This window comes from Anser brachyrhynchus (genome assembly GCF_964034855.1).
Source record: "Anser brachyrhynchus genome assembly, chromosome: 27".
NCBI lineage: Eukaryota > Metazoa > Chordata > Aves > Anseriformes > Anatidae > Anser > Anser brachyrhynchus.
The window spans coordinates 1,272,908-1,297,717 of record NC_137720.1 but is presented as its reverse complement, the minus strand read 5'-3'; the positions used below and the strand labels follow the sequence as shown (position 1 = coordinate 1,297,717).

At 44.2% G+C, this 24,810-nt stretch overlaps 1 protein-coding gene across 3 annotated transcripts in view; it reads left to right on the top strand.

Annotated features, from left to right (window-relative positions):
• The window catches only part of RAP1A (RAP1A, member of RAS oncogene family), a 39,558-nt gene extending 15,322 nt beyond the window's left edge, over window positions 1–24,236 (top strand). For 2 of the 3 annotated variants that reach the window (XM_080569433.1, XM_080569434.1), the window contains exons 2-9: window positions 2,398–2,467; window positions 6,424–6,507; window positions 10,100–10,168; window positions 11,758–11,814; window positions 12,592–12,732; window positions 16,630–16,773; window positions 19,986–20,101; window positions 22,285–24,236. In XM_080569433.1, the coding sequence (XP_080425559.1) occupies window positions 6,451–6,507; window positions 10,100–10,168; window positions 11,758–11,814; window positions 12,592–12,732; window positions 16,630–16,773; window positions 19,986–20,072 (555 nt within the window). In that variant the 5' untranslated portion in view covers window positions 2,398–2,467; window positions 6,424–6,450 and the 3' untranslated portion in view covers window positions 20,073–20,101; window positions 22,285–24,236. The remainder of the gene's footprint in view (window positions 1–2,397; window positions 2,468–6,423; window positions 6,508–10,099; window positions 10,169–11,757; window positions 11,815–12,591; window positions 12,733–16,629; window positions 16,774–19,985; window positions 20,102–22,284) is intronic. The other variant, XM_080569435.1, reaches the window with a different exon arrangement.
• The last annotated feature ends 574 nt before the right edge of the window (window positions 24,237–24,810 follow it).

Here is a 24,810-nt window from a genome sequence, read left to right as displayed (position 1 = left end):
TTTCCGCCTCCCCCCCCCCCTTTTTAACCAAGGGCTGTGCGTTGCTGATCTCAAGTGCAAATGCAGTCTGCGTTCTTGATTTGTCATCTGTCTTCAGTCCCATAGCTGAGCTTGTGTCAACACTTTCGCTAAAATTCCCTATTTTCAGGTGTCTGTAAACTGGATCCAAGTGAATGCTTGCAGCAAGAGCTGCCTGAGCAAACTGCTTGGCTGTAGACTTGCTTCCTATTGTATTTGGAAAAGTATTTAAGAAGGATTTTGAAAATTTCATTATCTGTTTCTAAAGCATTTTGCTTTCTATGGTTTCAAGGTGGCACGTGCTCATGGCTCTGCAGTTTTGGATGCAGAGCTGCTAAAAAAAATATTTTGAAAAAAACACAAATTACTAGGCTTTCATTTAAACTTCCCATGATTTTCAGCATTGAAGGGGGGAACAAGCAATTCTTTTATCCCTTGGGAGCTTTCAGAAATGGTCTTAGGGAGAGCCAGCAGCCACATGAAGCCAGGCCACCTCCTCTGGGGTTTAAGGACCGGGGACGCGTTTCGGTGGCCTGGCTCGCCGTGTGGTGCCGATGGGCCGTGTCTGCCCGGCCATTAGTGGTATCGCTGAGTTCAGCCCTACTGAGTGGAGGAGTGTGATACCGCGGGTGCTGCGGCCTTGTAAAACACGTGGTTGAGGGGGGATGGCTCTTCAGTTGGCGTGCTGTGGTGCGCGGGGGCACTGGGTCTCGTCCGGCTCTGGAGGACCGGTGGGTGCCACGTCCCCCATCTCGGTGCACCTCTGCGCTCTGCCGCCGGCCATTTTCTTTCTCGTGGCTCACAGATGCTCCTCAGGCGGCGTCCCGGAGTGCCACCAGCACTGACCCCACTTCATCCCACCACGGGCTGGGGCTGTGCAGGTGCTGGGGAGGAAGCGGAGGTGTGGGATCCGTTTCAGAGGCCCCCGATAGCATCGGTGCCTGCTGCCTGGCTTCCTGTGCCGCGGCCGGGGAGCGGCTCGGCCTGCCAGCAGCGCACGGCCCCGCGGGCACCGCGTCGGCGGCGGAAGAGAGAAACGTGGCTCTGTAAAATAGCTGTGCTTTGTAGGGGATGCAACAGTCGTTGGATTTCACCGTGGCAGTCGGGGTGTGGTTAAGCGGCAGTTGCTCCCCTTCAAGATTGCTCAGGGTAGCTGAGCTGCTAGAGTCTGCTTTTCCTGCGTTCTTGGTACAGTAAATTTTCATCTCTTAAAACGCATTGCAAACTTGGTACAGCCTCAGGCAGGTTTAGGCTGACTTGAGCTTGTCTTGTAAGTGAAGTCGTGCAGGTTTTGTGCAGAGCGTATTGGGAAGAAAAAAGCCCATCAGAAACCCGGGGACGAAGCTGGAGCAGCGCGCATCTCTCCCGCAGAATGAAGTTGTCTTTTTTGTTTGGGGTAAAACAAACTGCGGGAGAGGAATACTGAGCTGCTGTTGGCTTTTAATGGGAATCGGTCATTGAACTCTTCTTTAAAATTCCCGTCCCTTGGCCAGTTGAACAATGCATGGTCAGAAGCAGAGGGAGGATGACGTAGACATATATTTGGGGGTGAGATCTGTGGTATCGAGGTAGAAGGCAGTGCTAGGGAAACAGTAAAAAGTGTGAGATTGGAAACGTGAGTGAGCATCCTGTAAATGTGGTTGTCAAATTACAAATTCAGGGATTGTGGACAGAAGTGGCAACAGCACAAAGCCAATAAAAATTGATGTAAGGCAAACAGACAAGCTTTTTAGATGCTGATTTAAAAAAAAACTGCGTGGAAGAGGGAAGTACTTTTCCCTTTGATGGCAACCTTTTCCTACTGTGTGTCTGCAGACTGTATTTCACTGCTATCAGATCTGGTAGCCAAAAATCAGGAGCTCAAAATTTTAATTAAAAAAAAAAAAAAGGCGTGATATTAACCCATGCTCCTGAATGAAATCTGAGGCTAAAGAGGTGGCAGCGCGTTGAGCAGCTGGAGCTGCTGGCGTCCTGTATTGAGCACAAGTGTCAGCTTTGCTGTTGTGAGCTTGATCTTTGCTTTCTAACCAAATAGATTCAATTTTGTCTCCTTCCCATGGTTTACCTTAGCTGCAAGTCCAGTTTGTAAAGCATTTTTGAATGATTTTGTCCAGCAGAAATTCTGTTTTGCCATTGGTTTTCTCCTGACCCCCCAACATTTCACTTATCAGAAGCAGGGTTAAATTGCACTGGAGGCTTTGTTTTTAAGGGAATTTGATTCTAGTGTTCAGAAATTGTGTAGAGCTCCCTTGATTAAAGTAAAGAGCAAATTTGATAACAGGCATATTTTGCTTTCAAGCTGTGAAGAGTGGATTTGATGCTTATCTACACTATCATCTGAAAAATATGTTCTGAGGAATTAATTTTTTTTTTTTTCAGTCCCTTGCAGGGAGCCTGGAAAAAACTTCAGTAGTGCTGTTAACACTGATGAGAGATCTTTTATGCCAAGGTACGAGTATTTAATGTTCTCATTTGAGAATTGATAAATGCATAATGCATCATTTGAAGTTAAAAGTTGTCTGAACTTTGTTTCTTGTAGTGGAGAAAAGCAACTCTGAAGTAGTGTGTTCTGTCCTTCTTGATGTTATTTGCTGTTGTACAAAATACAAACGTATAATAACAGTACACAGTTTTTCTTTCCAAGACTGAGCCAAGAATGTGTCTACTTTAATTTCTTTTTTGTTGTTGTTCATTTAAGTCTTTTGTTATCATCTTACTGGGGATTGTATCATCAGTTATGCCCAACGTTTCATGAAGTTATGCAAAACCATCAAGCCACGTGCCTTTACCACTGTCTTCCTCCTGCTGAGCAGCGTATCTACCTCACACAACTCATGGCCCTACCAGTGTTCAGAGAAGGAAGGAGCAAGCAGTAATACAAGCTGCCTTCTTTGGGTGTGTGCAATTGAACTCAGACATCCGCATCGCACAAGGTGCACACCACGTTTTGGGTTAGCGCAAGGTTCTTGCACCCAGCCTTTTCCAGGGTTGCGTTTGCGTTTATTCTTTGCTAGCATTTCTCTCCCCAACCACCCAATTTTTTTTTTCCAAGATCCCTTCCAATCCCTAACATTCTGTGAAATTACAGGCTTCTCGATGAGCTGGTGAGGCTTTTGTATAAGGAGCAGTTAATTTTTCATTTGGGTTGTGAACGAGACTGAACCTGGCACATGTTCCCACATAGTTCTCTTGCAGTAGGATCATTTCATCAGTGCTCAAAGCATCTGACCAGCTGCAGATAAATGGCACTAGAGAGTTGTTTCTCTTGGATATGTAGACAGTTAGAGGTGCATATGGCTAGTTGTTCTCATGGTGGATACCACGTGGAGGTTACCCAGGCCAGGTATTTTGGGCAAGCTGCTCGAGATCTTCGCTCTTCCTTCGGGAGGGGGCTGATGCTGGCAGCCTGGGCACTCTCGTGGCAGCGCAAAGAGGTGCTCCTGTTAAACAAGGAAGAGATTAATCCTGAGGTGTCAGGTGCTTTGCAGTGTGGAAGCAAAGTTTGTTCATTATTGTAGCTGCAATCTGGACCCTACTGATTTATTACTGTTGTATTTTAAAGTGGCTGTGCAGGTGCTCAGTAGCCTGGTCTGGTGCTGAGGGCGGAGCGAGCCTGCTGCTTGGAGCAGTGCCAGGGTATTTAATGTGAAATTTGTTCTTTGCCCCACGCCTGTCCTGCTGTACCTCAATGGCTGTGCGTGAGGGAAGAAGAGGAGCGTGAGCAAGATGACACACTTAGTTTTTGCTTTCTTTTTGCACCTTGGCCCTCAGAACTTATGCGACCAGTTTCGCAACATGTGAAACGACAAAAAGTTATTTTTTTACACTTCTTAGTGATCATAGGCTTTTCTCGAATCAAAAGAAACACTAAACACCCGTAATTTCATGCCATTTTGAAATGCTGCTGTTGCTTCACAGCATGCTCCTCTACTACACAGAGCTCTGGGTGGAAATGAATGCTACTGTGTCTTGCTGTATTTAGGTGGGCATAAACAGTTTGCCAAACGAAAAGTTGGCTAGGATGCGGCATAGTAATTTCTGGAGCACTCCATTCATGTTGTATAAACAGATAACATTAACATACTTGTGAAAGAGCTACAAGATAATTAAGGCGTGTGGAGTTTACAGTAATAAGGCTCATGTGTTTCAGGATCTTGGTTTCCTGTTGCACCTGAAAAAAAAATCAGCAAATATTGCAGAGAAGAAATGAGAAGTTAGTCTTGTGCTACTCCCAGCTGAAAGTTTCCCACAAGTATTTTTACTATAAATAAGAAGTGAAAGAGTTCACAGCTAAATTTAACCCTTAGATTGATTTACTTTCAGGGGCATTCATGGGTGGAGCAGACTGTGGAACCGTAGAAGATGAAGATAGACTAGATCAATAGATTGCATTTACACTTTATAAAAAATGCATTCCCTTTTAATTTCTAAGGTTGTCAAAGGAAAAAGCATTGCTAATTGGAATTCCCCTCTCTTTCCCAATCAAAATCATGATCTTAGAGGAAAAAAAAAGGAAGTGAATGTTACTTCTCAGGGAAACTTTCAAGCAGAAGAGCTTGCAGCTGACAGTATCTTAACCAAAACTGTTGTCAGCGTACTATAGTGCATAGACATGGCTTGCTCTGTTTTTAGACACTTGAAGTTAGCATTCTGGAAAATCCCTTTCAGTTTGACTTAGTTTCACAATTTCTGTGAAGTTAAGCAACCAAAGCTCACAGCGGCTTCCAGGGTTGAAGAAAAACAGCCCCGAGGTGCCTGAAAGTATGAGCTGCTGCTGCTGACTTCTGCTTTATTCTCCCTCTAACGTCTGGGCGAGGGAAGAGCAGCTCGGCTACATGAGAGCCTCAGCACAGGCAGGCGAGCCCCCTGTCCCTGTTCTTCAGATGTAAAAGTGAACTTAAAGCTGTGTTAAACTGGCCACAGGATTTGGGTGCCTCTTCCTCTGCGACTGCACGTGGGCTTTATTTATTAATTTTTTAACCCGTACGTGTCCCGTTTAGACCACAGGATGTAGTGTGGTTGAGGGGTGAGGATTGGAAGGAGGGTCCTGGGGACAGGTCTCCGATATCGCGGCCGTGTGCCCCTGCTGCGGCACGGGGCTGCCGGCGTGCTGGTGGGATGTGCCTGGGGAGCGTGTGGCAGGTGGCCCCTGGGAGTCTGACGTGGGGAAAAAAAAAAATAAAAGTCCCAATTTAACGGTTATATAAACCACAACACAGGTTGTCAGGTAGCTGTCCGGCGTGGCAAAGAGGCAGCAGCAGGGCTAAAGATGCGATCCCTGTTCTTTGCGGATGGTTGTTACTGGTAGCCAGCAAGGTGATGCAGCTCAGCAGGGAACTACGAGGAACACGTCTTTATTTTTAAACCAGTCCTCAGATGTAGCCAGCGAACCCATAAATCCTGTGCAACGTTAGTTTGAAATGCCTTTGAGAGATGAAACTTCCCCAGCCTCATAGTGTTCGTGTTTCTGAATCCTTACTTGGGAAGAAAGCGCTATCTCGCCGGGAAGGAGCAGAGGATGATTCGCGGCTGAGGTCATTGTTTGCCTCAGCGCCCTTGATAGGGACAGCCCAGCCTGGCCTGTAATGTAAACAGAGTGTAAAATGTTTATCGCCAGCTTTGTCACTTGCCTTATTTGTCAGGGAATCGCGATGAGAATGAGAAGTTTTGTGGTGCTGCGCAGTGCGTTCGGGGAGCTGGAAGATTTCCTTAAAAAGGCACAGGCCTTGCTGGGCGAGCAGCGAGGCTCTGCCTTGGCAGCCGCGAGCTCGGGCTGACCTTTCCAGAGAGAAAATACTGACCTAAATCCTGCCCTGCTGCGGGAGAAATAAACCTCTCTGCTTACATCTTACTAACCTGATTTTCTTGTCTCGTACTCGCGGCTTTATGCTGTAAAATGTTGAGAATGCAGAGGCAAGGTGGCACTCATGGGGTGTGTGGCGGGGAGGGGGCTGTGTGCCCGGGCACTGTTTGTTACCGTATTTATCCTCTCCGTTTCCAAACAGCAGAAGGTTGGCAGGTCCGGGTCCGGGCATCCCAAAACCTGGGAGGCAGCGAGTTCCAGGGCAAAGTTTGAAATCATTAAAATGCTTTATGGCAAGGTCAAAGGAAGCGTTGCGTTGGCTGATTCACTGTAGAAGTATGGGGTTGCGTGTAGTTTGCCCATTTGAATATTTGAACATGTAGGAGGGGGGATCTATAGTTTGGTTATTGTTCTGTTTGGTATTAACTGGAGCTGTCGGCAATTCACGCAGAAAACAACAGTCTTAGCTGTTCCTGTAGAGATTTTTGTTCATAGCAGCATCCGGAGAACAGGAGCACATTGCTACTTTCAGAAGACAGTGTCGTGAAGGTGTGTGTACAGGTACACTTGTAACCATTTGCTTTTTTTTTCCTGCCTTCTAGATCGTCGGTGTCTGAACAGACCACACCATGCGTGAGTACAAGCTAGTGGTCCTTGGTTCAGGAGGTGTGGGGAAGTCCGCCTTGGTGAGTCGCTTAGGAAGTGGTCCTGAAACCACTGCATGAGCTTCCAGACTGGCCTGTCTCACTGCAGGCATTACTCATTGAACGTATTGGGATGTTTGTGCTACTTCTATTATGTGCAGTGACTTCCAGGTAGCCATGGTTAGGCTGCTGAAGGATCTGTGAATTTGTGTCAGTTTTTGAAGAAGAAACGGGTGATTCATCACTGTTAGAACAGTTAGCATTTCATGTTTGCTTTCTGCGGATGTGTAATACTGTAAATAAGTGAACGTCCCTAAGTATGAAAAGCCTAGCCTAGGCTAGAAGGATGAATCAAGACTTGCCCTGCGTGGCTGTGGATTGGCGATGGCTGCCGCCGAGGAGCACACCTTGAAGGTGGTTTATTTTCCATCACGGACGGAGCCTGAAGGAGCTGTCTGGCCTTGAAACCCCAGGGTGGAATAGCAAGCTGCCTCCAGGCAGAGCAGAGGGACAAGCAGACTGATGACACTTTGCACTCCTTAAGTGCTTGTGTTGTTTCTAGTAAGAGGTTTACATAGCAGAGTTGATAGTAAAGCATTGTAAGAGAGGTTTCTGTCACCCATTTATCACAAATCAGTCAAGCAGCTCGCCCCAACAAGAAGGGCAAAGAACTGGTCAAGTGTAAAGTTATGTAAGACAAGGAAACACGCCACGTTCCTTTTCACAGAGGGTGATAGCTGACCAGCCGTTCATTTCGTAGATGGGTGCTTCTTTCACTGTTTTTTATTCTGCTGATAGGGGCTGCTAATAGTCCTGTCAAATCACCTGCAGAATCTAGGTGAATGAGAGGAAAGATTGTTCAATTATGTATCACATTTGAGGTACTCTTTCAGAGATCCCTTCCTAATATTTACAAGATGTACGAGTAAAAATTTTTGATGCTCTGTTCTCCCACAGCAACTTATGTGATCCCCATTGCTTTCTCCATGAGCATTCTTTTTGATTATCTTGGTTTTATTACGTAATATTGAAGGATTCGCTAGGTAAAATAGGGCGCTTCTGAATATGCTGTGCATAAAACCTCTTCAGCATATGAAGTACTTTGAATTTCCTCATTTCTGGTATAAAGTTCTGAGTCCCCATTCACCACTGGCCTTTTAAAAGCTGAAATGTGAATACTTAATTTTTCTAAATACTTACTATAGGTTTTTTTTCCAAAATTCATTCTCAAAAAGTTCTGAAGATTGTATTTTCCTTTATCGTATATGATGAGTTTGTGTACTCCCACCTGTAGAGATACAAATTGGGTTAAGTCATTGAGGACCCTAACTTTTGTACGTACGTACTGCTGGTGGGTTGATTGTGAAAAGTCTGGTAAACCAAAGTTAAGTTCCAGGTGCTAAGTAAGCACGTATTGTAATTCATATGCAGTGTTGATCCATTATGGTTATGGCAGGACAGTAAGTGCCAATTAGTAGCTGAGGGAGAATAATATTTAGCTTACAAGATGACCAACTTTATTGACAGGTATTGGCAAGGTGAGACTTAAAATGATATGGAGGTCACTTTAAAATTTCTTTCTTCAAACTGCATAAGCTGAATACCCAACAAAGAGCATGGTGTTTGTTTTCAATTCTGTGTTTTCACTGGGAGTGCAGATTACAATATGCTCTTGTTTCGCTACGAATGCTCCTCACTGTTTTAACTCCTGTGGGTTAAGTTAGTTTTCTTTCTCAGCAGTACTGCATTTGGGAATATGAAATAAGACTCTGAGTTTTAGCAGAAAGACAAAATGTCACGAGTGGTTTGTCACATTCCCTTGCTGAAGGCTGGTTCACGAACAGGAAGAAAGTTCACAGCGTGCAGCTGTACAGCTCGGACCGACTTCAGTGTCCAAGTGTTAGCCTCCTAGCAAATAGCAATCTTCTTTGGACTCGGTTGGGTTAATAACTGTGCTGAAAATCCTACAACACAACCTGTAATCTGAAATTCTTAGTTGCCATTATTGGTATAACATTGTAAACCCACTAATAACGGTGTCCTGCACAGTGGCTTTGATAAGTCCTGTTACCTGAAAGGTTTGGGGTGACAGGAAAATATTGGAGAAGCAAAAGCTTTGATTCTTAGGTTCAGGCTTATTAATACAGGATTATTTAGTGAAATAGGAGGGTTTTTGAATGAGATAGTACTAGATTTTATTTATTTTTTTTTATGTTAAAAGGAGGAGAGTAATAAGGAAATGCTCAGTTTTCAGCACACACAGAGGCTTTCTGCATGCATCTGGTACGTGCCACTCTGAAAGTCTTTGTGTGGCAAAAGGGAACCCTGTTGCAGAAAAATTTCAGCCTTTTGTCCAAGCAAAATACAACTTCTTGAAACAGGTAGTGACTTGGCAGAATTTGTACTAAAGATTTGTGGAAAGCTCTGTTGGCAAAAGATAGTTGCTGTGTTTGTTGATATTTAAAGAGATAAAATTAAGTGCCGTGATCTTGGCACTTGGTTTTACCATCATCAGCCAAACCTCTGGACCCACCCGTGCTGCACCCGAGGTGAGTGCAGACGCCGTAGGTGAGAGCACGGCGCTGCGCCCGGCCGGAGATGGGGAGAGCCTGGGGCTCTGCAAGCACGGCTCTCTGAGCTGGGGAGTGCTTGGAGCAGCAGTCATTGCATGGGAATAAACTGCAAACAACTAACACTGTCGCTAGCGTTACAAAGATAAACTATTCCAGCATTTACCAAACTGGTACCAGTACGGATCTGTCTGGTCTCGCCTGGGTGTTGCTGATTCCCAGCACTGTGCCAAGGAGGACAGACGACTGTTTAGGTGCAGGGAACATGCAGGGTTGCAAGTAAGAGGAGACACCAAAGAGAAGAGTGCTCTTCCTATTTATGAAGAGAAGGTACCAAAAAGGAAAAGCAAACTGTGTCTTCCAGAGGACAAGTGAAACCACAGACCAGCAGGAGCCAAAGTATGCCACGTATGGAGCTCGAGTGTCCAGAGATGGGGCGCATCCAAATGACAGCTTGATGGGAAATGTTTAGAGTAGATTCACTTGGAATAATTATATAGGAGAAGAAAGATTTCCTCTTTGAAATGAATGATGTCTCCTTCTTTAATGATTTAATACAAACTCAGTATCTGGAGACTCTCCAGATTTAGCTCACTACTCTGAAATACGTCTGTGCTCTGTGTGTAATCCAGAGTAGTTCCACTGTAACTCTAACACAATTGAAATCTGCATTTTCCATAGCACACATATTGCCAGTTCCTCTGATCAAATTTCACATCTTCCATATTTGGTGCTTTTTTTATTCTTCTGAAGTCACAGACACTAAAAGAAAGGCATTTTAGAGAATGCCTTTATTTTTGAGATGCCTTCATCTTTTATGAAGAAATGAGCAAACAATTTGTCTCGCATAGTTTTGAAATGTGCTTGAGTAGTGGCTCATAAAACAGCAGAAACTATGCAGATTTCTTTCTAAATAATTGTTAATGTGTGTATTTTTCTCTTCTCCCCACTTGAAGTTTATCAGCAGTGTTGAGTGTTTTTTCTGCTTTAATTGTTCAGAAAGTGTTTCTTGGTTAGGTGTTACTGTTACAGTTACTTCACTTTTTTTTTTTCTCTCTCCCCAGACTGTACAGTTCGTTCAGGGAATTTTTGTTGAAAAATATGACCCAACAATAGAAGATTCATACAGGAAGGTAAAATAACATCATTTCTATTCCTTTCAAGTCTCACGGAGCTTGCTTCTTTTTAATAATGCAATGAAAGCTTATCAAAATGAGCAAGGTTTTTTTTATGAGAATGTTATGGATGCATAAAAGCACAGCAAGAAATGATGCATAAAAAAGCATCAGTCTAGGAAGTGCTTTCATGTAGATAGTTTCTTTTGGCTTTGCAGAGTATTTTACTAGTTCGGGGCCTGTGAATGCAACCAGACAAATTGTGTCAGCTACTATAAAACTGAATTATCAGGAAATGACAAACATTGCTGTTAATTTGACTGTTCTTACTTCTATTTAATAGGAGGATTAAAGCTCTATTACTTCATATAACTAGGAGCTTGCACTTTAAATCTGACGACTTCAGTCGAGGCATGTTGAGGCTTTAGCTTTCTGCTCTTGGACTGTTTCTTTGTAAGAGGTTAGAGCACCTGACCAGACATCTCTCTGTGTATTTTCCCAGGCCATCGCTGACTTTTTAGCTCCTGTATGGGGGTACGAGCTGTGGCACTTGGCAGCCTGGTGTACTGTTCATCCCGGTGCCAGTGCTGTTGATTGGTGCCTGGGCAACGTATTAAAGGACCAAAGACTGTTAGTCATATCTCTTTGCTGTAATTTGATGAATTATTATTTCAAAGCATAAGTATATCAATATTTGTTGCTAACATGCGATCTGAAAAAGTTAGCATAGAGGAGATATATATATATATATATATATATACACACACCATTTATCACAGTAGGTTGTGGTACTGTAGCACAGCAATTGCGTTTTGTTGCTTTCTCCTAGGAATGATTGTTTTACCATTTAGTTTAAATATGTTCTGCTTGGTTTGAAAGCGCATAAAAATTCTTCACAGCTGTTTTGGATGCAGGCTTGTAATTGCTGAGCAGAAATACTTGTCAGGATCCCTGACTCTGGTGTTACACAGCTCTATCAACAGAGCTGCTTTCTTCTCGGAATTGATGTCAAGTAACCCATTGTTTTGCAGACTAGCATAATTGTTGCCATAATTAAAGACACCAAACAGAAAACAAAAACTTGTAGCATTTGTGCCTGTGATAATTAAATGTAAATTCTGTTACGAGTTCTGCTGTTAAATTTATTCATCTTTCCTGGAATTGCCCTTAGTGGATCTGAGACAGTTCTTAGCTTCCAGAAGATTTGTTAAGCCTCAGTGTGACGTTTATTAAATATTGTGCTTTTTCTTTTCTTCCTCACTCCTTCTTCAACAGCAAAAAAAAAAAAAAAAAAGTTGAAGGTCCTTTTGATTTGTAGGAGTGGATTTTATCTGACTCGAGAGGCTCATTGTAAATATCTCAACTTATTTAGGCCTTTATAATCAACAGAGTCCTGGATCACTAGTGAGCTGCCCCAAATGCCAACTTAAGGTGTAATTAATCTTCTAATAGCAGAGCCTCTCTTAGTGTTGGGAAAGTCTGGGTGGCTGGCTCACTTACTGAGGTCTTTGCTGCAGAAGTAAAAAAAAATTAAGGTGAGATTCCCCTCGCCTTAATTTCAGAGGTTTTAGTTTTAACTGTATTCGTCTCTTCCCCTTTTTACACAGCAAGTGGAAGTAGACTGTCAACAGTGTATGCTTGAAATCCTCGATACAGCAGGGACAGTAAGTATGATTTCTTTTCGTAATTGGTGCAGAGTTTCTTTCTTAAGAACAAAACAAGATGATAAGCATAGAACTTAATATAATAATCCTGCCCAAGGAAGAAGCAATAGATCAGGCGCAACAATTAAAATAGAACAATTCTGTTTAATAACCCAAAAGCAGGTTGCCGTATCAACATACTGATGGAGGATAAGTTTGCGTGTTACCTTTGCAAGTGGCCAGAAAACACAGCCAAAAAAGTTCTTAAGCAGCAGGCTCTTAAGGGCACTGCCCTCCCACGCGGCCGTGCTCGTGACAAACTGCCACACGGCGCGTGACACGTGGGCCTGTCTGTGCAGTTAGAGAACTTGAAGTGATAGCCCAGATCTGTCACCTGGGGAACTGGTCTGATAGCAGGCTCCTGCTCAACGCTGTATCGGGAAATAAATGGAAGATCAGTACAGAATGCGTCGACCAAATGCTAACGGCTTGTGTTATGGTTTGGGGCATACCCCAGTATACCTGTGCATGTGTTTTTATTGTTTTTGTTGCACCTTTTCCTGGTTTTGGAAGGAGCCTTGCTCTCCTTATTAGGAGGGGGGAAAAAGCAAAGGGAAAGAGATGTGTTAATGTTCTTATTAGATTTTCACGCTGCAGTGGACCTCTCTGAGGGGTAAATACGTAAATATGACCCGTGCTCTACTACCTTCTTGTCTCCATTACAATAGAAGTATTCCTTTGTAAATGTTCTTTAGTGTCATTCACTACCTAAGTACTTTTTTAACTATTTGATTACAGGAGCAATTCACAGCAATGAGGGATCTCTATATGAAGAATGGTCAAGGGTTTGCACTAGTATATTCAATAACAGCACAGTCCACGTTTAACGACTTACAGGACCTGCGGGAACAGATTTTACGGGTTAAGGACACTGAAGATGTAAGTCAAATATTTTTTTTTTAATTTTGAAAATGATTAAAATGTTTTTTGGAACTAAGCATACAGGAATTTGTATGTGAGTAAAATTTCTGTCCAGGAATATTCTTTGCTGTATAGCAAAGTTTTGTGTTGAAATGAATTTCCTTAGCATTATTTGTTATTTTCAGTGTTACATTTCAAGTTTGCTGGAAAGCTGACAGTCTTGATGGGAAGTGATAGAAAAATGGTAGGAGTTGATTGAAGAAAACATTTTTCCCTTTCATTTTATTTCTTTTCCAGTATTTTCAGTTTCCTCATACTGTGCTTCAGCAGTACTTTATTTCCCTCAAAGTTATGGAAAAATTATATCTGAACTAGCCAGTAATGATATTTTTAATAGATCTCCAGCTGTCTTGCCATGGAGACTAATGTTGTTTTTCCCAGATTTGGGAGGCGGAAATTGAAGTACAGAGAGACGTGGCAAGGCCTGAGGGTCAGCTGCAAAGCCTCAAGTCCCAGCCCGCGGTGGGGCTGAGCTGTGCCCTCCGTGCCACCCATGCCTACCAGAGCAGTCCGAGTTGATGATCTTGAACTGTAAATAGAAAGGACGTGTTCAGCTTATTGACCGGATTCCTGCTCCGTAATTTAAGTGTCACTAGTATTAATAGCCTTTTTTATTTTTAATTTTTGAAAGTAGCTGAAAACGTCCCTTTGACTTTGCCCTCTTGTCGCTGTGTGAGCGGGCAGTGGGGGACAGGACAGCAGGAGCTCGGGCTGCCCCGGCGAGCAGGGCAGTGCTGCGCCCTGCAGGGCTCTCTCCCTGGGCGGGGGAGCCCTTGGTCGAGGGGCACAGAGCAGATTCCCTTGCTGTATCTGTGCCCGTTTGGTTTGCCCCGTCTCTTGGTAATCTCTGTTTCATTCAAACCCATCCTCTGTGAGGACCAGCGGTGTTGCAAGGTGTCTCGTGGGACCGTCAGATCGCGCCTTGCTCAGGTTCGTTCCTGGCTGGAGCGTAAAGCAGAGCAGGGGGAGAGGGGCTTTTTATCCTCTTCTTAGCTTCGAGAGAAATCCTATGCATGAGTTTGTCTCTGTGGAGAGGAGAGTTAGTGCTCAGAGCTCTTACTGAGCTTGTAATTGTTGTTTAAAGCCCCTTTTCAAATGAGAAAAAAATTACGTTAAGATAGATGGTGCATGCAGTCCTGTTTATGGCAGAAGAAAATCACTTACCATGTTCCCAGCCCAGGCGCCGACCGCTATAGCTAGAATTTATCCGTGGGCTTTGAATTTCTAGATATGTGGTGTAGCAGGGCGTGCAGGTGGCTTTAACCATGTTGGCCGTGTGAACGGTGCAGAGGTTTGGGACCTCTGCTCGTGTAGGCTTCCTCGAGAGGACACTGAAAATAAATGTTGTTCCTAACAGCTGGGAGTGCATTCAAGGCTTCGAATGCTGATGGCTTTCGATGGGCATGGATCACTCGCGTGGCTCTTGCGATGGGGACTGAATCCAGGAGCAGCCTTGTGTCCACCGTCCTTTGCGTGCAACTCGCGTGCAGTGGTCACACGCGGGGCCGGGACGCATTTATCCGTGTGCGTTGGGTTTACATCGCCCCGCAGGGCAGTGCGGTTTGAGCAACACATCCTGCTCCTGTGCTCGGAGGGGGCAGGCAGTCCCCTCGCGTTTCTTCTTCCTCCCACATCCTCCCTGTTCCCAACTACCTCAGAATGGCTTCGGAGCCCTCCTTGGCTTAACTGCAAGAGCATTTATGAATTTTGTGTTGGGGGATGTTACTTGTTGAATCCAAGGCTGAGAACCTTTCGAACTGTTACGCTAAGTCAAAAAAAAAAAAAAAAAAAAAGGCGCTGCTTCCTGTATTTAGTTTCAGAATATGTCTTTTAAAATCCCAGTAGTTAAACCATGAAGGTATGTCCAACAAAGTTTAAATTCCAGCCTCCTACATGACATAGGAAATGGTCAAGCAAGTTCTTCCAACTCCATTTTCTGCTCTGGGTTAAGTAATCGCTACCTTTTGAAACAACCATACAGAGTTGCATGCCTTTCAAACCTACACTGTTTAACTGAGTATCGCTTTTTTCCTATTATTTTACATCCTCATTTCCCCTTTTTTTTCCTCACGTTCAACATGTTTCATCATGTTCAAAACACATTTTAATGTTTTGGAATTCTCTTAAATATCTAGAAAACTGTAAAGAATAGACTAGACTAGTGTAGTTGTAAATATCCTGTTACTCTCTGTGAAATAAACTTGTTTGGGGGATTGCCTCATCTGTTCTGAGCCTTCAGCTTTTTGATGTAATAAGTAAAACTTGCTTCTCAAAAATAAAACTGCAGTCATTTTTTAATCAGTATGGCTGTGAGTTTTAAATACGAAAATTTATTTTGTCTAGGTGAATTTGGAAGAGACTGCAAATATTAATGTTGAAGTAGATTAGAAAATGTGCAGTGCATTGTAAATTATCAAAGGAAGTGGATTGTGATTTATTTTCCAGCTGGAAAGTACTCATTTTCTGCTCAAAGAATTAAATGCTTCAGGAAATAGAACAGGGTACACACCCATTATCAGCAGTTCTTTTGGTTGTTGGTTCTTTTTTTTTTCTACTTTTACATAGCATGAGGGAAACAGGATGCTGTGGCTGCCGGGTGCGTGTGAAGCACCGCAGGAGGGACTGCAGATCTCGCTGCGATCTCGGCCTTCAAAGTCCTCAAAGCGCCTGGCACCTGAGCTCTGGCTGCATTGTCCCCCAAGGCCCGTATGAGATGTAGGTTGTTGGTGTTTGGGGTGCTTCTGGTGTTTGCTTGTTGAAGGTTGTTTCTACTTGCCATTTTTAACATCTTTCGGTGGGCTGCAGCCATGGTAGAGGCTGTGACTGAGAAACAGGGAAAGCCTTCTGAAAGTAGGCATCTTGGAAATAATGCCCTCATATATTAGTAGTGTTTTCTGTAGGGAATGTCACAAGGAATGTGGCTTCCCCAAGGCACTGTCCTTCTGAAGGAGTGGGACGCTGACTCACCCAGATGCTTCAGAAAGCAAAGCCAGCAGCTGAAGGAGAAGGGTAGATCCCCTTTCATCATTCATTTCATTCATCTCGAACAAATGATGTGCCTGTATTTGCGTCATGGGCGTAGGACGAATATTTTGAACCCGTACCAAATGTTTATTCTGATACAGCATGAGGCTATTTATTGGAAGCGATGTCCCTTCAGGAGCTGAGCTGATGAGCGGTCGTTAGTTGGAAACTTCAATTACTCTGAACTAGTTAATATTGATCTCAGTGTCTGTGCCTTTTGTAGTGGACATCCTCGTCTCTGTACGTAAAGCATGTCAGTAGTACGATGTTGTGTTGTGATGAGGAAGGCAGATGGTCATGTGCATGGGGCTGTGGGAATGCTTACCCGCACAGAACCGCTCCTCCTTACTCCGTGTCCAGGGCAGCGCTCTGCTGAGGTGCTTCCACTTGTTGTTGGCTTGACGGCAGATTGACAAGAGAGGTAAAAACGTCAGAAACATATAATGTATTTCTTAAAACACACGCTGTATGTCCTGTTGTCTAAAAGAGGTTAAGCTGATGGGCAATTCAGCCTCATGTCACATAGATGTCCTGAAATGCATTTTAGTAAATTGTGCTTTTGACTATAGAATGGTGTTGGATGTAAATACTGGAAAACAAATCTTTACTGGAAGACTTACTAAAATCCAGCCTAGCTGGTGAGCTCTGCTGAACTTCCGTTTTTTTTGTTTTTTTTTGTTTGTTTGTTTTTTGTTTATACATGACTATGTTATTTTGTTTGTTTTGTTTTCCTCCTCTTCGTGTGCCTTTGCGAGCTATTGCATCACTTGGGCAGTAGGTGTTGTATGTTAATTTGCTGATATCTCTTGGTTTTGCTCCCTCTCTCTCCAGGTTCCAATGATTCTGGTTGGCAATAAATGTGACCTGGAGGAAGAACGTGTTGTCGGCAAAGAACAGGGTCAAAACTTAGCGAGACAGTGGTGTAACTGTGCCTTTCTAGAATCGTCTGCAAAGTCTAAAATCAATGTTAATGAGGTAAGTATCAGCTGTTCCTTGCCCGTGTTACATTAACATGAGTACCGCATTAGACCAGCATGCAGTCCTTCTCACGCTCCTTTATCAGGCAGATTTAGAATGGTTCTGAGGTGTCAGTCTGAGAACGGCTAAGACGAGTCTATTTAGTTACTGTTTTTTTATTTGTTTTAAAGATATCTGCTCCTTTTTTAATTAAGAGGTGGGTGACATCCCCAGGCAAATGCTTTCTGTGGTCTGTGTTAGAGGGCATAGATAGCAGAGGGTCATCAGTAAGCCCAGTTAACTGGATGACTCTTACCTTAGGTAAAACTTTATCTGGAAAACATACTTTAATAAGATAGCAACTACTACTATTCAGAACGTGGATTATGCCCCATTGTATTACTTGTCATGTTGCTTAGTGTTGATTGTTGGTTTTGAAAGTATTTGCTTTTCACATTCCTGCTACATCTGGCTGCTCAAGCAGACATCCCATCACAGTCCTCCTCTGGTAAGCCGCTAATTTACTGAGAGCACGTCCAAACACCTATCTGTGTACGCCATTCCCATGTTTAAACGAGAAACACCTTCGGAAGTCGGTGTGCATGTCGCTGCTGCCTGAGGTCGTGTGGCACCGCTTGCCATCCGGCAGCAAGGTTTTATTCTGTGCTGTGAGTTATCTGACAGTGACAGAGGCCGGTTTTCCAGTCACAAACGCTAAGGTGACCCCATTGAGCAGAGCTGGTTTGGTGCCAGGAGATAACTGGGACCATTTAGGAGACCGTGATAAGGAGAAGCAGGAGGATTTTGGACTAGACCCAGAGCTCTCTTGGCAGCCAGCGTGACATGCCCAGCACAGCATCCGTCGGGTGGAGAGGGACGGGAGCTCCAGGCTGCTGTGCTTGGGATTAGCCTGGCTGCGGTGCTCGCTAATCCAGCCTGGTAAATATAGCTCGCTGAGCCAGGCTCCTGCCAGACAGGGCTTTGTGTGTGTCTCTGAGCTGTAGTAAAGCTGTGGCAGCTAACAAAGAAATGAGTGGCTCAGTCATCAAACAGGTACCCTGGAGTATACCAAGTCCTGTTTTATTTGGATTTCCACAGAGACTGACTTCTCAGTAGCCAGAGGTGCTTTAAAGTTCTCCAAAGAACTGGGCTGGGACAAATACACACCTGCAGTTTTTATGTGTGGTCATCCTTAACAAGTGAATCGTGTATCTGTATTTCCCTGTGATGTCTCCTGCCTGCAGTCAGGCTTGATCATAGCCAGGAAAATGATTATCTGAAAGATTAGTTTCTGTTTTTATTGTGATCTTAGTTTTCTGTGTTTCTGCTAGTTCATATTGTCTGGTTATGAAAAGCGTAAAAACTAAGGAAATCAAGAAGGAACACAATGAATCAAGCAACTCGCTGTGCTGGTTATTTGTTCTGCTGGCTCATGGAGTGGGGAAGAGTTTACATTACTCTTTGGTTTTGTTTTTGTAGAGCTACATTTGGAGTTTCTGACTTTGTTGAAGTCTAGGCTAAAGGCTGATAAATTTCTGCTTGCGTTTGCTGAAAGTTAAACCTTTCCTACAGATAGGATGTTTTTAATACAGGTATGAGTCAACCTCAGTAGCAGTGCTTCAGATTTCTTTCTGGTGACCTGTGTGATGCTCTTGCAGTGCACCGACTTCTCCTAGGGATAGTGGCGTTCCTGAAACCTTGCTGCAGACTTCACTTCTGTAGTCACTGTCGGTACAAACACTTAAATGACAGAACTTTAGATTTTTCAAAGGTTTTTTTTCCCCTACCCTAGCCCTGAGAAGCAGGGAGGAATGAGGGGTCTACCCAAAGCAGTCAAGAACCTCATCTGCCAGAGAGAGATGGTTGGTGCCTTCACAGATTCAGGCTCCTTCAGCACTTCATAATCACTTTTGAATTATCTTGGCTCTTGTTTGTAAAGGCTTAAATACTGAAAGGTGGTTTGCATCAGCATAGAAGAAGGAGAATTGGTTTCTTCTGCAGAAACCTTTTATTTTTATGTCATCTGTATGCTTTTTAACATCTTGGTTGTGTCTGTTGAAGAGTCCAAACTGCTGCTTTTGCCTGGGGCTGACAGAAAGCTGCAACAATAAGCTTAGTGAAGGAGGTGCCTGAGCACCTATCAGATGCTGTTAAAATATTTTACATCAGAGCTTGATAAAGGCACTGTATGTTCATTTTGTTTGGAACTATTTGACGAGGCACGAGTGCTTTCATGTATGTAATAGCCAGAAAATCTTAGATTTCCAGTAGTTGAAATTTGTTATAACCTGTTTCTTTGTCTGCTGAATTTCCTTTGAATCAACAAGAGTTTGTGAGCAATCAGCCACTCTGGGAAGGAAAAAAGTAAACAAGGAGAAGGGTGGAGCTTTTTGGAGGTCTAAATATTTCTGCTCAGTACCATGACCCAGCTCCAAGCATTTTTGCAAAGCTCATTTTGCTATAAATGGGTTATTACTGGGAAAACAACTCACAGCAAAAGCGTTCACAAGAAATTTCTGAAGCTGAAAGAGGCCCCTGTAGTCATCCTCTTCTGGAAAAGTCTGAGTTCAGGGCAGACGATTTGTTTTTCCTTGCTGATTGTATTAATAAATTCAAAAGATCAGATCAAGGACAAAGGCAAATTAGATCAGAAGTGAGTGAACAACAGCTCTGACCTGTATGGCAAAGAGGAGAACTAAGAGTGTATGTACACAGTGGGTGAGTGAAGACCACTCGTGAAGGTGAAAGCCAGGGAGAAGGGCTGCCTGGGAGGACGCAGTGCTCTGCAGAGACACTGAGCAGCCCAGGGAGCACCAGGGAGAAAGCGGTCCTTCAGGATGTTATGCCTGTCCTTTTAAAAACAAAACCCAAAAGCTTTTGTTGTTTCCCAGTTTTCTTCCAGGTGTCTGAAGCAAGGGATTCTTTGCCGTTTCATTGCTTTACCCTTCTGAAGCCTTTGGTCATACGTAACCTGAAGGGGGAAACGTGTATGTGGCAGGGCAGGAGCTTACAGCTCCTTACGTTCTGCATGCTGGTGTGAGCTCTGTGCTCTCTTGTTTCATAAGCAGCTGCTTGAGAAACACATTTAGGTAAATGCAAGCAGATTGATTGAATTTGTAAGACTGCAGCCACCAGGAAAGAGTATCTATCGTTTTGCCAGCGTGCCTAATTTTTGACACTTGCATAACGTTTTATTGTTTTGATACTCAGTTTGTGTTCTTCATTTTCAGATCTTTTATGACCTGGTCAGACAGATAAATAGAAAAACACCAGTGGAAAAGAAGAAGCCTAAAAAGAAATCATGTCTGCTGCTTTAGACTCCCATCGTGCAGCAGCTCTGAGCCAGGTAAGAGGTGTCTGAACTACACCTGCAGCCCAGGTAATCTGACCCTGAGCTGCTCCAAAACATGTAATTCCTTCCCTGTCTGCGGCATTTGTTGGACTTTGAAAACCAGTTCCACTGACTGACTTGGCAGAGAAATACCTGCCTTGCTCCCTTTCTCCTTTTGCTTGGGTTGATGAATGCACCAGTTAGAGCAGGAACTGATGGAGATGGGTGAGGTGTTGCCTTCTCGCTCGTGTAGGTTCTCCCTCTGTCATGTGACAGCATAGTTGGAGCCATCCTGGGTCAGTTTTGCTTCCTTTTTATCCTCTACTGAAGTTCAGTGGCGTTCGGGTAACTGGCAGTGTTGTCGCAGCTGCTGTCTCAGCCCTAGCTGATACAAGGACAATTGCAAGTTGGTTTGGGTGGGACATGGATTTCAACGGCAGAAAAATGAAAAGCTGACCGCCAGGGGGGAAAAAACAACAAAAAACAAGGTTGGACATATGCTATAAATAATCTTCCTGTGTATCTTGGCAGGGCACTCTGTGTGCTTACAGCTGTTCTGCCGCACTCCTGGAAGCAAGCAGCATTTCTGTAGCTTCAGATTTTGGACAGGAATACCACCAGGCCATGCCTCTGAACCGTCAGCATCTCAGCACACACGTGTGCTGCGTGGCGGTGCCGAGACAGAGGTGTGCAGGGGCAGTAGCCCTGCTCGGCACTGGGAAGCAGGAAGTGGTCAGAAAGCAAACAAATCATCTCAGGTGGTGTTGGCTGTGCAAAGAGCATTTGGCTGGAAACGCAGCGGGGCAGATTTGCAGCCCGGGCCAGCCCTGCAGGCTGGGTCAGGGCGGGTTAATTCGCGGCGCGTCGGCCGTCGATGTCCCACAGGTGCCCAGGCTGCCAGCCTCCGGTCATTGCTGTGACCCCCCAAAAGCTGTTCTCTTAGGTATGGCAGCTGGCGAAGCAGCCCAAGTGCCCTTATCCTGCAGCGTTTAAAACAAACTTCTGGTTAGGTAGGAAGAATTTCAAGGATGAATTCCTGGAATTGGTGGTTAACTGCCTTTCTGCCAGACCTGAAGGGCACGCTGTGGGCGGATGTTTCTTTAGCCTAGCTGTGATTGAGCAGGACAAGTGAAGCTATGCAGTTAACCTGGCTGCTGATGATTTGTGCTTTATTTATTGATTGAGTCTCTTATCCTGAGCTCTGAATGTCGTAAAATAATAGCTTAGTCCTGTGGGGAAACAATGGTTTAAGGAAAAGAAACTGAAGAGTATATCTCAAGTGGCTTTTCCTGTTCCTCAGGCGATATATCTGGATTTAGCTAGTGTGGCGTCAGCCAGGATGGCTTCTCGGAGCCAGGCACCCCCAGCCCTGGGGACGCACTGTCTGCCAGGCTGGCTGTGCTGAGCTGAGCTGAGCTGAGCTATGTTGAGCTGAGCTGAGCTGTGCTGCGGTGCCTGCTCGGCCTCGGTGCAGTGCTGAAGGGCTCAGCAGCTGCTGGCGGCTCACCCGGTGTCCTTGTGTTCAGTCAGTTGCTGATGGGGCTCCTGTAACACTGGCTGCTTCTACCTGTGCCTCCAGAGCTGCTCCAGATGATTGAAATACTCCGCAATGCCTCCCCTGGTGTTTGTAAATCTCTTCCTAACCGATTGCCTCCTTGTTACGGCTGGAACAGGGCTCAGGGCGGTCTCCAACTCGTTATACTTGGGCAGCATCTCAGAGAGATAAAAGATGAAATTGCCCTCCCATAAATTGTTCTGCCGTTGCTGAATTCAACACCCAGTAGAGCCGGACGCAGCCTGGAGCAGAGGCTACCTGCCTCGTAAGGCACTGTTGTTAGGACAGCGGGATGGGGAGGCAGCTCTCTGTCGCTGCTGCTGTGTTCGTGACAAAACAAGAACTTGTTTCTGAAACGGTTCTGTTTTCCAAAGGCTTTTCTCTCTCTGTATCTCAGAGTTCAAAGGACAGTAGGAGCAAACCACAACAGCGAAGGAAGAGTTGGACTTGATGATCCTTACGGGTCCCTTCCAACTCGGGATATTCTATGATTCGATGATAACCTCTTCCTGCTGAAATCTGCGTGTTTCTACAGACGTGTAGAGGCAGTTGTCTGGGGAAGCTCTCAGGCCTTTGTCTGAGGTTGTTCGTCAGTAGGATGAGAAACGTTCCCACCATCACCTTGTTTTTTTACTTTTTCTAGATTGCAGGAATGAAGAACTGTTGCCTAAATGGAAAGTGCCAGCATTCCCGACGTCAAAACCTTATGGAAATTAGCAACATATCTGAAGACGCTTCTCCTGTTTTTATATACCATGAGAAGAATTTAGATCTTAAAATGGTTTGCACACAGTCCCTGGAAAAACAAATTGCTCTGTGTATATCTCTTGGAAATTTAAGACAATAGTATTTCTCCTTTGCAATAGCAGTTAACAGATGTGAAAATAAATATAATTGACTCTAGTGTATGATTATACAAAGGAGCATGGATGCATTTCAAATGTTAGATATTGCTACTATAATTAAAATTTCATATTGACCCTTTTACCATAATTTCTCCCCATCAAGCACTAAAATGTTCCACCATTATATATTATATCTATAACTATAGATATATATTACCTAAAATTTCCCTTTGAACTCACAGCAACAAATAACTTTTTGAGTCATTGACTTCATTTTATATTTAAAGGTTACAGAATATCATTATTTTCATTCTGCCATTATATTCTAATTAAAAATGTTTGTGCATAATGCTTTGGAAAAATGGGTCTTTTATAGGAAAAAACTGGGATAACTGATTTCTATGGCTTTAAAAGCAAAAATATATAATATACTAAACCAACTCTAATATTGCTTCTTGTGTTTTACTGTCACAGATTAAATTACAGCTTTTATGAATGATTAAATTTTAGTACATTTTCATTTTGTTTCTGTGTTTTTGTTATGGTTTCCAGACTTTGGTTTTTATCAATGTTTTGTGAATTCTTTTTCCATTCTGGTAGATCACTGTTGCAACAGATACCAACAGTATGTCGTTACGCCAATGCGATGTCTTCACGCACCCTCCTTGTTGGATGTACTTAATCATATTACACACTAAAGTACAGAAGGCTACTTTTAATTAGCTTTATATGTTCTTCTGAATATTTAAAGATTGTATTCTGCTGAAAATATTTCCTCTGTACAATTATTTTTATATGTACAAATTTGGTTTAATACTGTATCAAGGTCTGACTTCACTGTCATCTTCAGTTTCACACAGCTGTGTACTTCACCAGTAGAATCCTTACTTTAGCAGCGTCGTCCTGCCGGGCAGGAGCCCACGGGGGATGTTACATACGGTCAGCATCTCGAGACGAAACTGGGGAGTTGAATGTTGGTTCTGAATAGATACGATTTCAACAACGCAAACAGCTGCTTTGCATTTTTAGGTAAAATGTGGCTAACGTTACCTGATCTGCAGTCAGATGAAGGGTTGTTTGTTTTTCTTTTTTCCATTTTGACTTGTTTGGTTTGTTTTTAAATACCTGTTGGTTTCATCAAGTTTAAAAGAGCAGGGTATGAAGAGACCGCTGGGTGCTCAGCCTCGATCCTCCTGTGCATATGCAAGTAAAAGAACTGCCTTTGGGACCCGATGGACCCAAATCACATCTTCAGTTTGATGCTGCTGAAATTCCCTCAGTGTTGGAGGATTTGCTCCTGCTTCACTTCTGAGTAAGTGAGAAGAGAAATGTATCTTCACAGTGGAGAAAACTCGGGACGGACTCTGTCCTGATTGTTTAAATGGGAAATCAAGTTGTAATAGCTGGTGAACATTTGTTCCTGGAGTTGTATAGTTTTATTGGAAACCAGGGGTGAGAAATCTCTATAAATGTGTTTTTCTAAAACTGTTACTGATGCAGCTGTTGAATTATACAGAGATCCCAGTTTCTAAATGCAGCCCAAACAAGACTGGATGAGAATATTTGGATGACAATAATGTGAAAACATCTGCCTACTTACAAGTTGCTAGGACAAACTTAGTTACGTAGCTGATTGTCTTCAACCTACCGCTGCGCTTCCTTTTTCAGGAGGAGCAGAAGCATGGTATTTGCAGGTTGGTTATCTTTACTAAATGTAAAAATATTTTAGTAATAAAGTAATTTTAATGTACGTCTTGATTGCTAGATGTCTCTTCTATGAAAAACGGAAACCTAACCTCAATGTTCTAGACACAGCGCGCTGCTTTGGTTCACCTTTTGTAAATGGCAAGCGCTTTGTTTGTAAAACACGGAGCAGCCCAGGCTGCACGGGCAGGGCTGTGTTCCCCGGGGGCCGTGCCTCCACCTCTTGCTGTGTTCCCCCGGGGCTGTGCCTCCCCCCCGGGGCTGCGTTCCCCTCGCCCCTCTCCTTCCTCCGCCTTTTCTCGGTCCCGGGGTCTGGGGCCGGGGCCGGGCGGCTCCGCTCGGTGCCCGCCAGGGGGCGGCCTCGGCCCGTGCCCGGCTGCAGCCGCCGGGGCTGGGGGGGGGCTTCGGGGGCGCCTGGCCAGCAGAGCCCTGAAGAAAGACGAAAATTAAAATCTTCTGCAAGGGGCCTTGCGCCTCTCTGGTTTTGGCACCGGCCGAGGGAGGCAGCGCGCTGACATGCCGGCCCGGCACAGGCCCAGCGCCCTCGCTTCGAGCCGAGCCTCGCACAAACTCCCCCAGAGCCGTTCAGCGCTGCCTGTTGTACAAATGGCCGTGCTTTC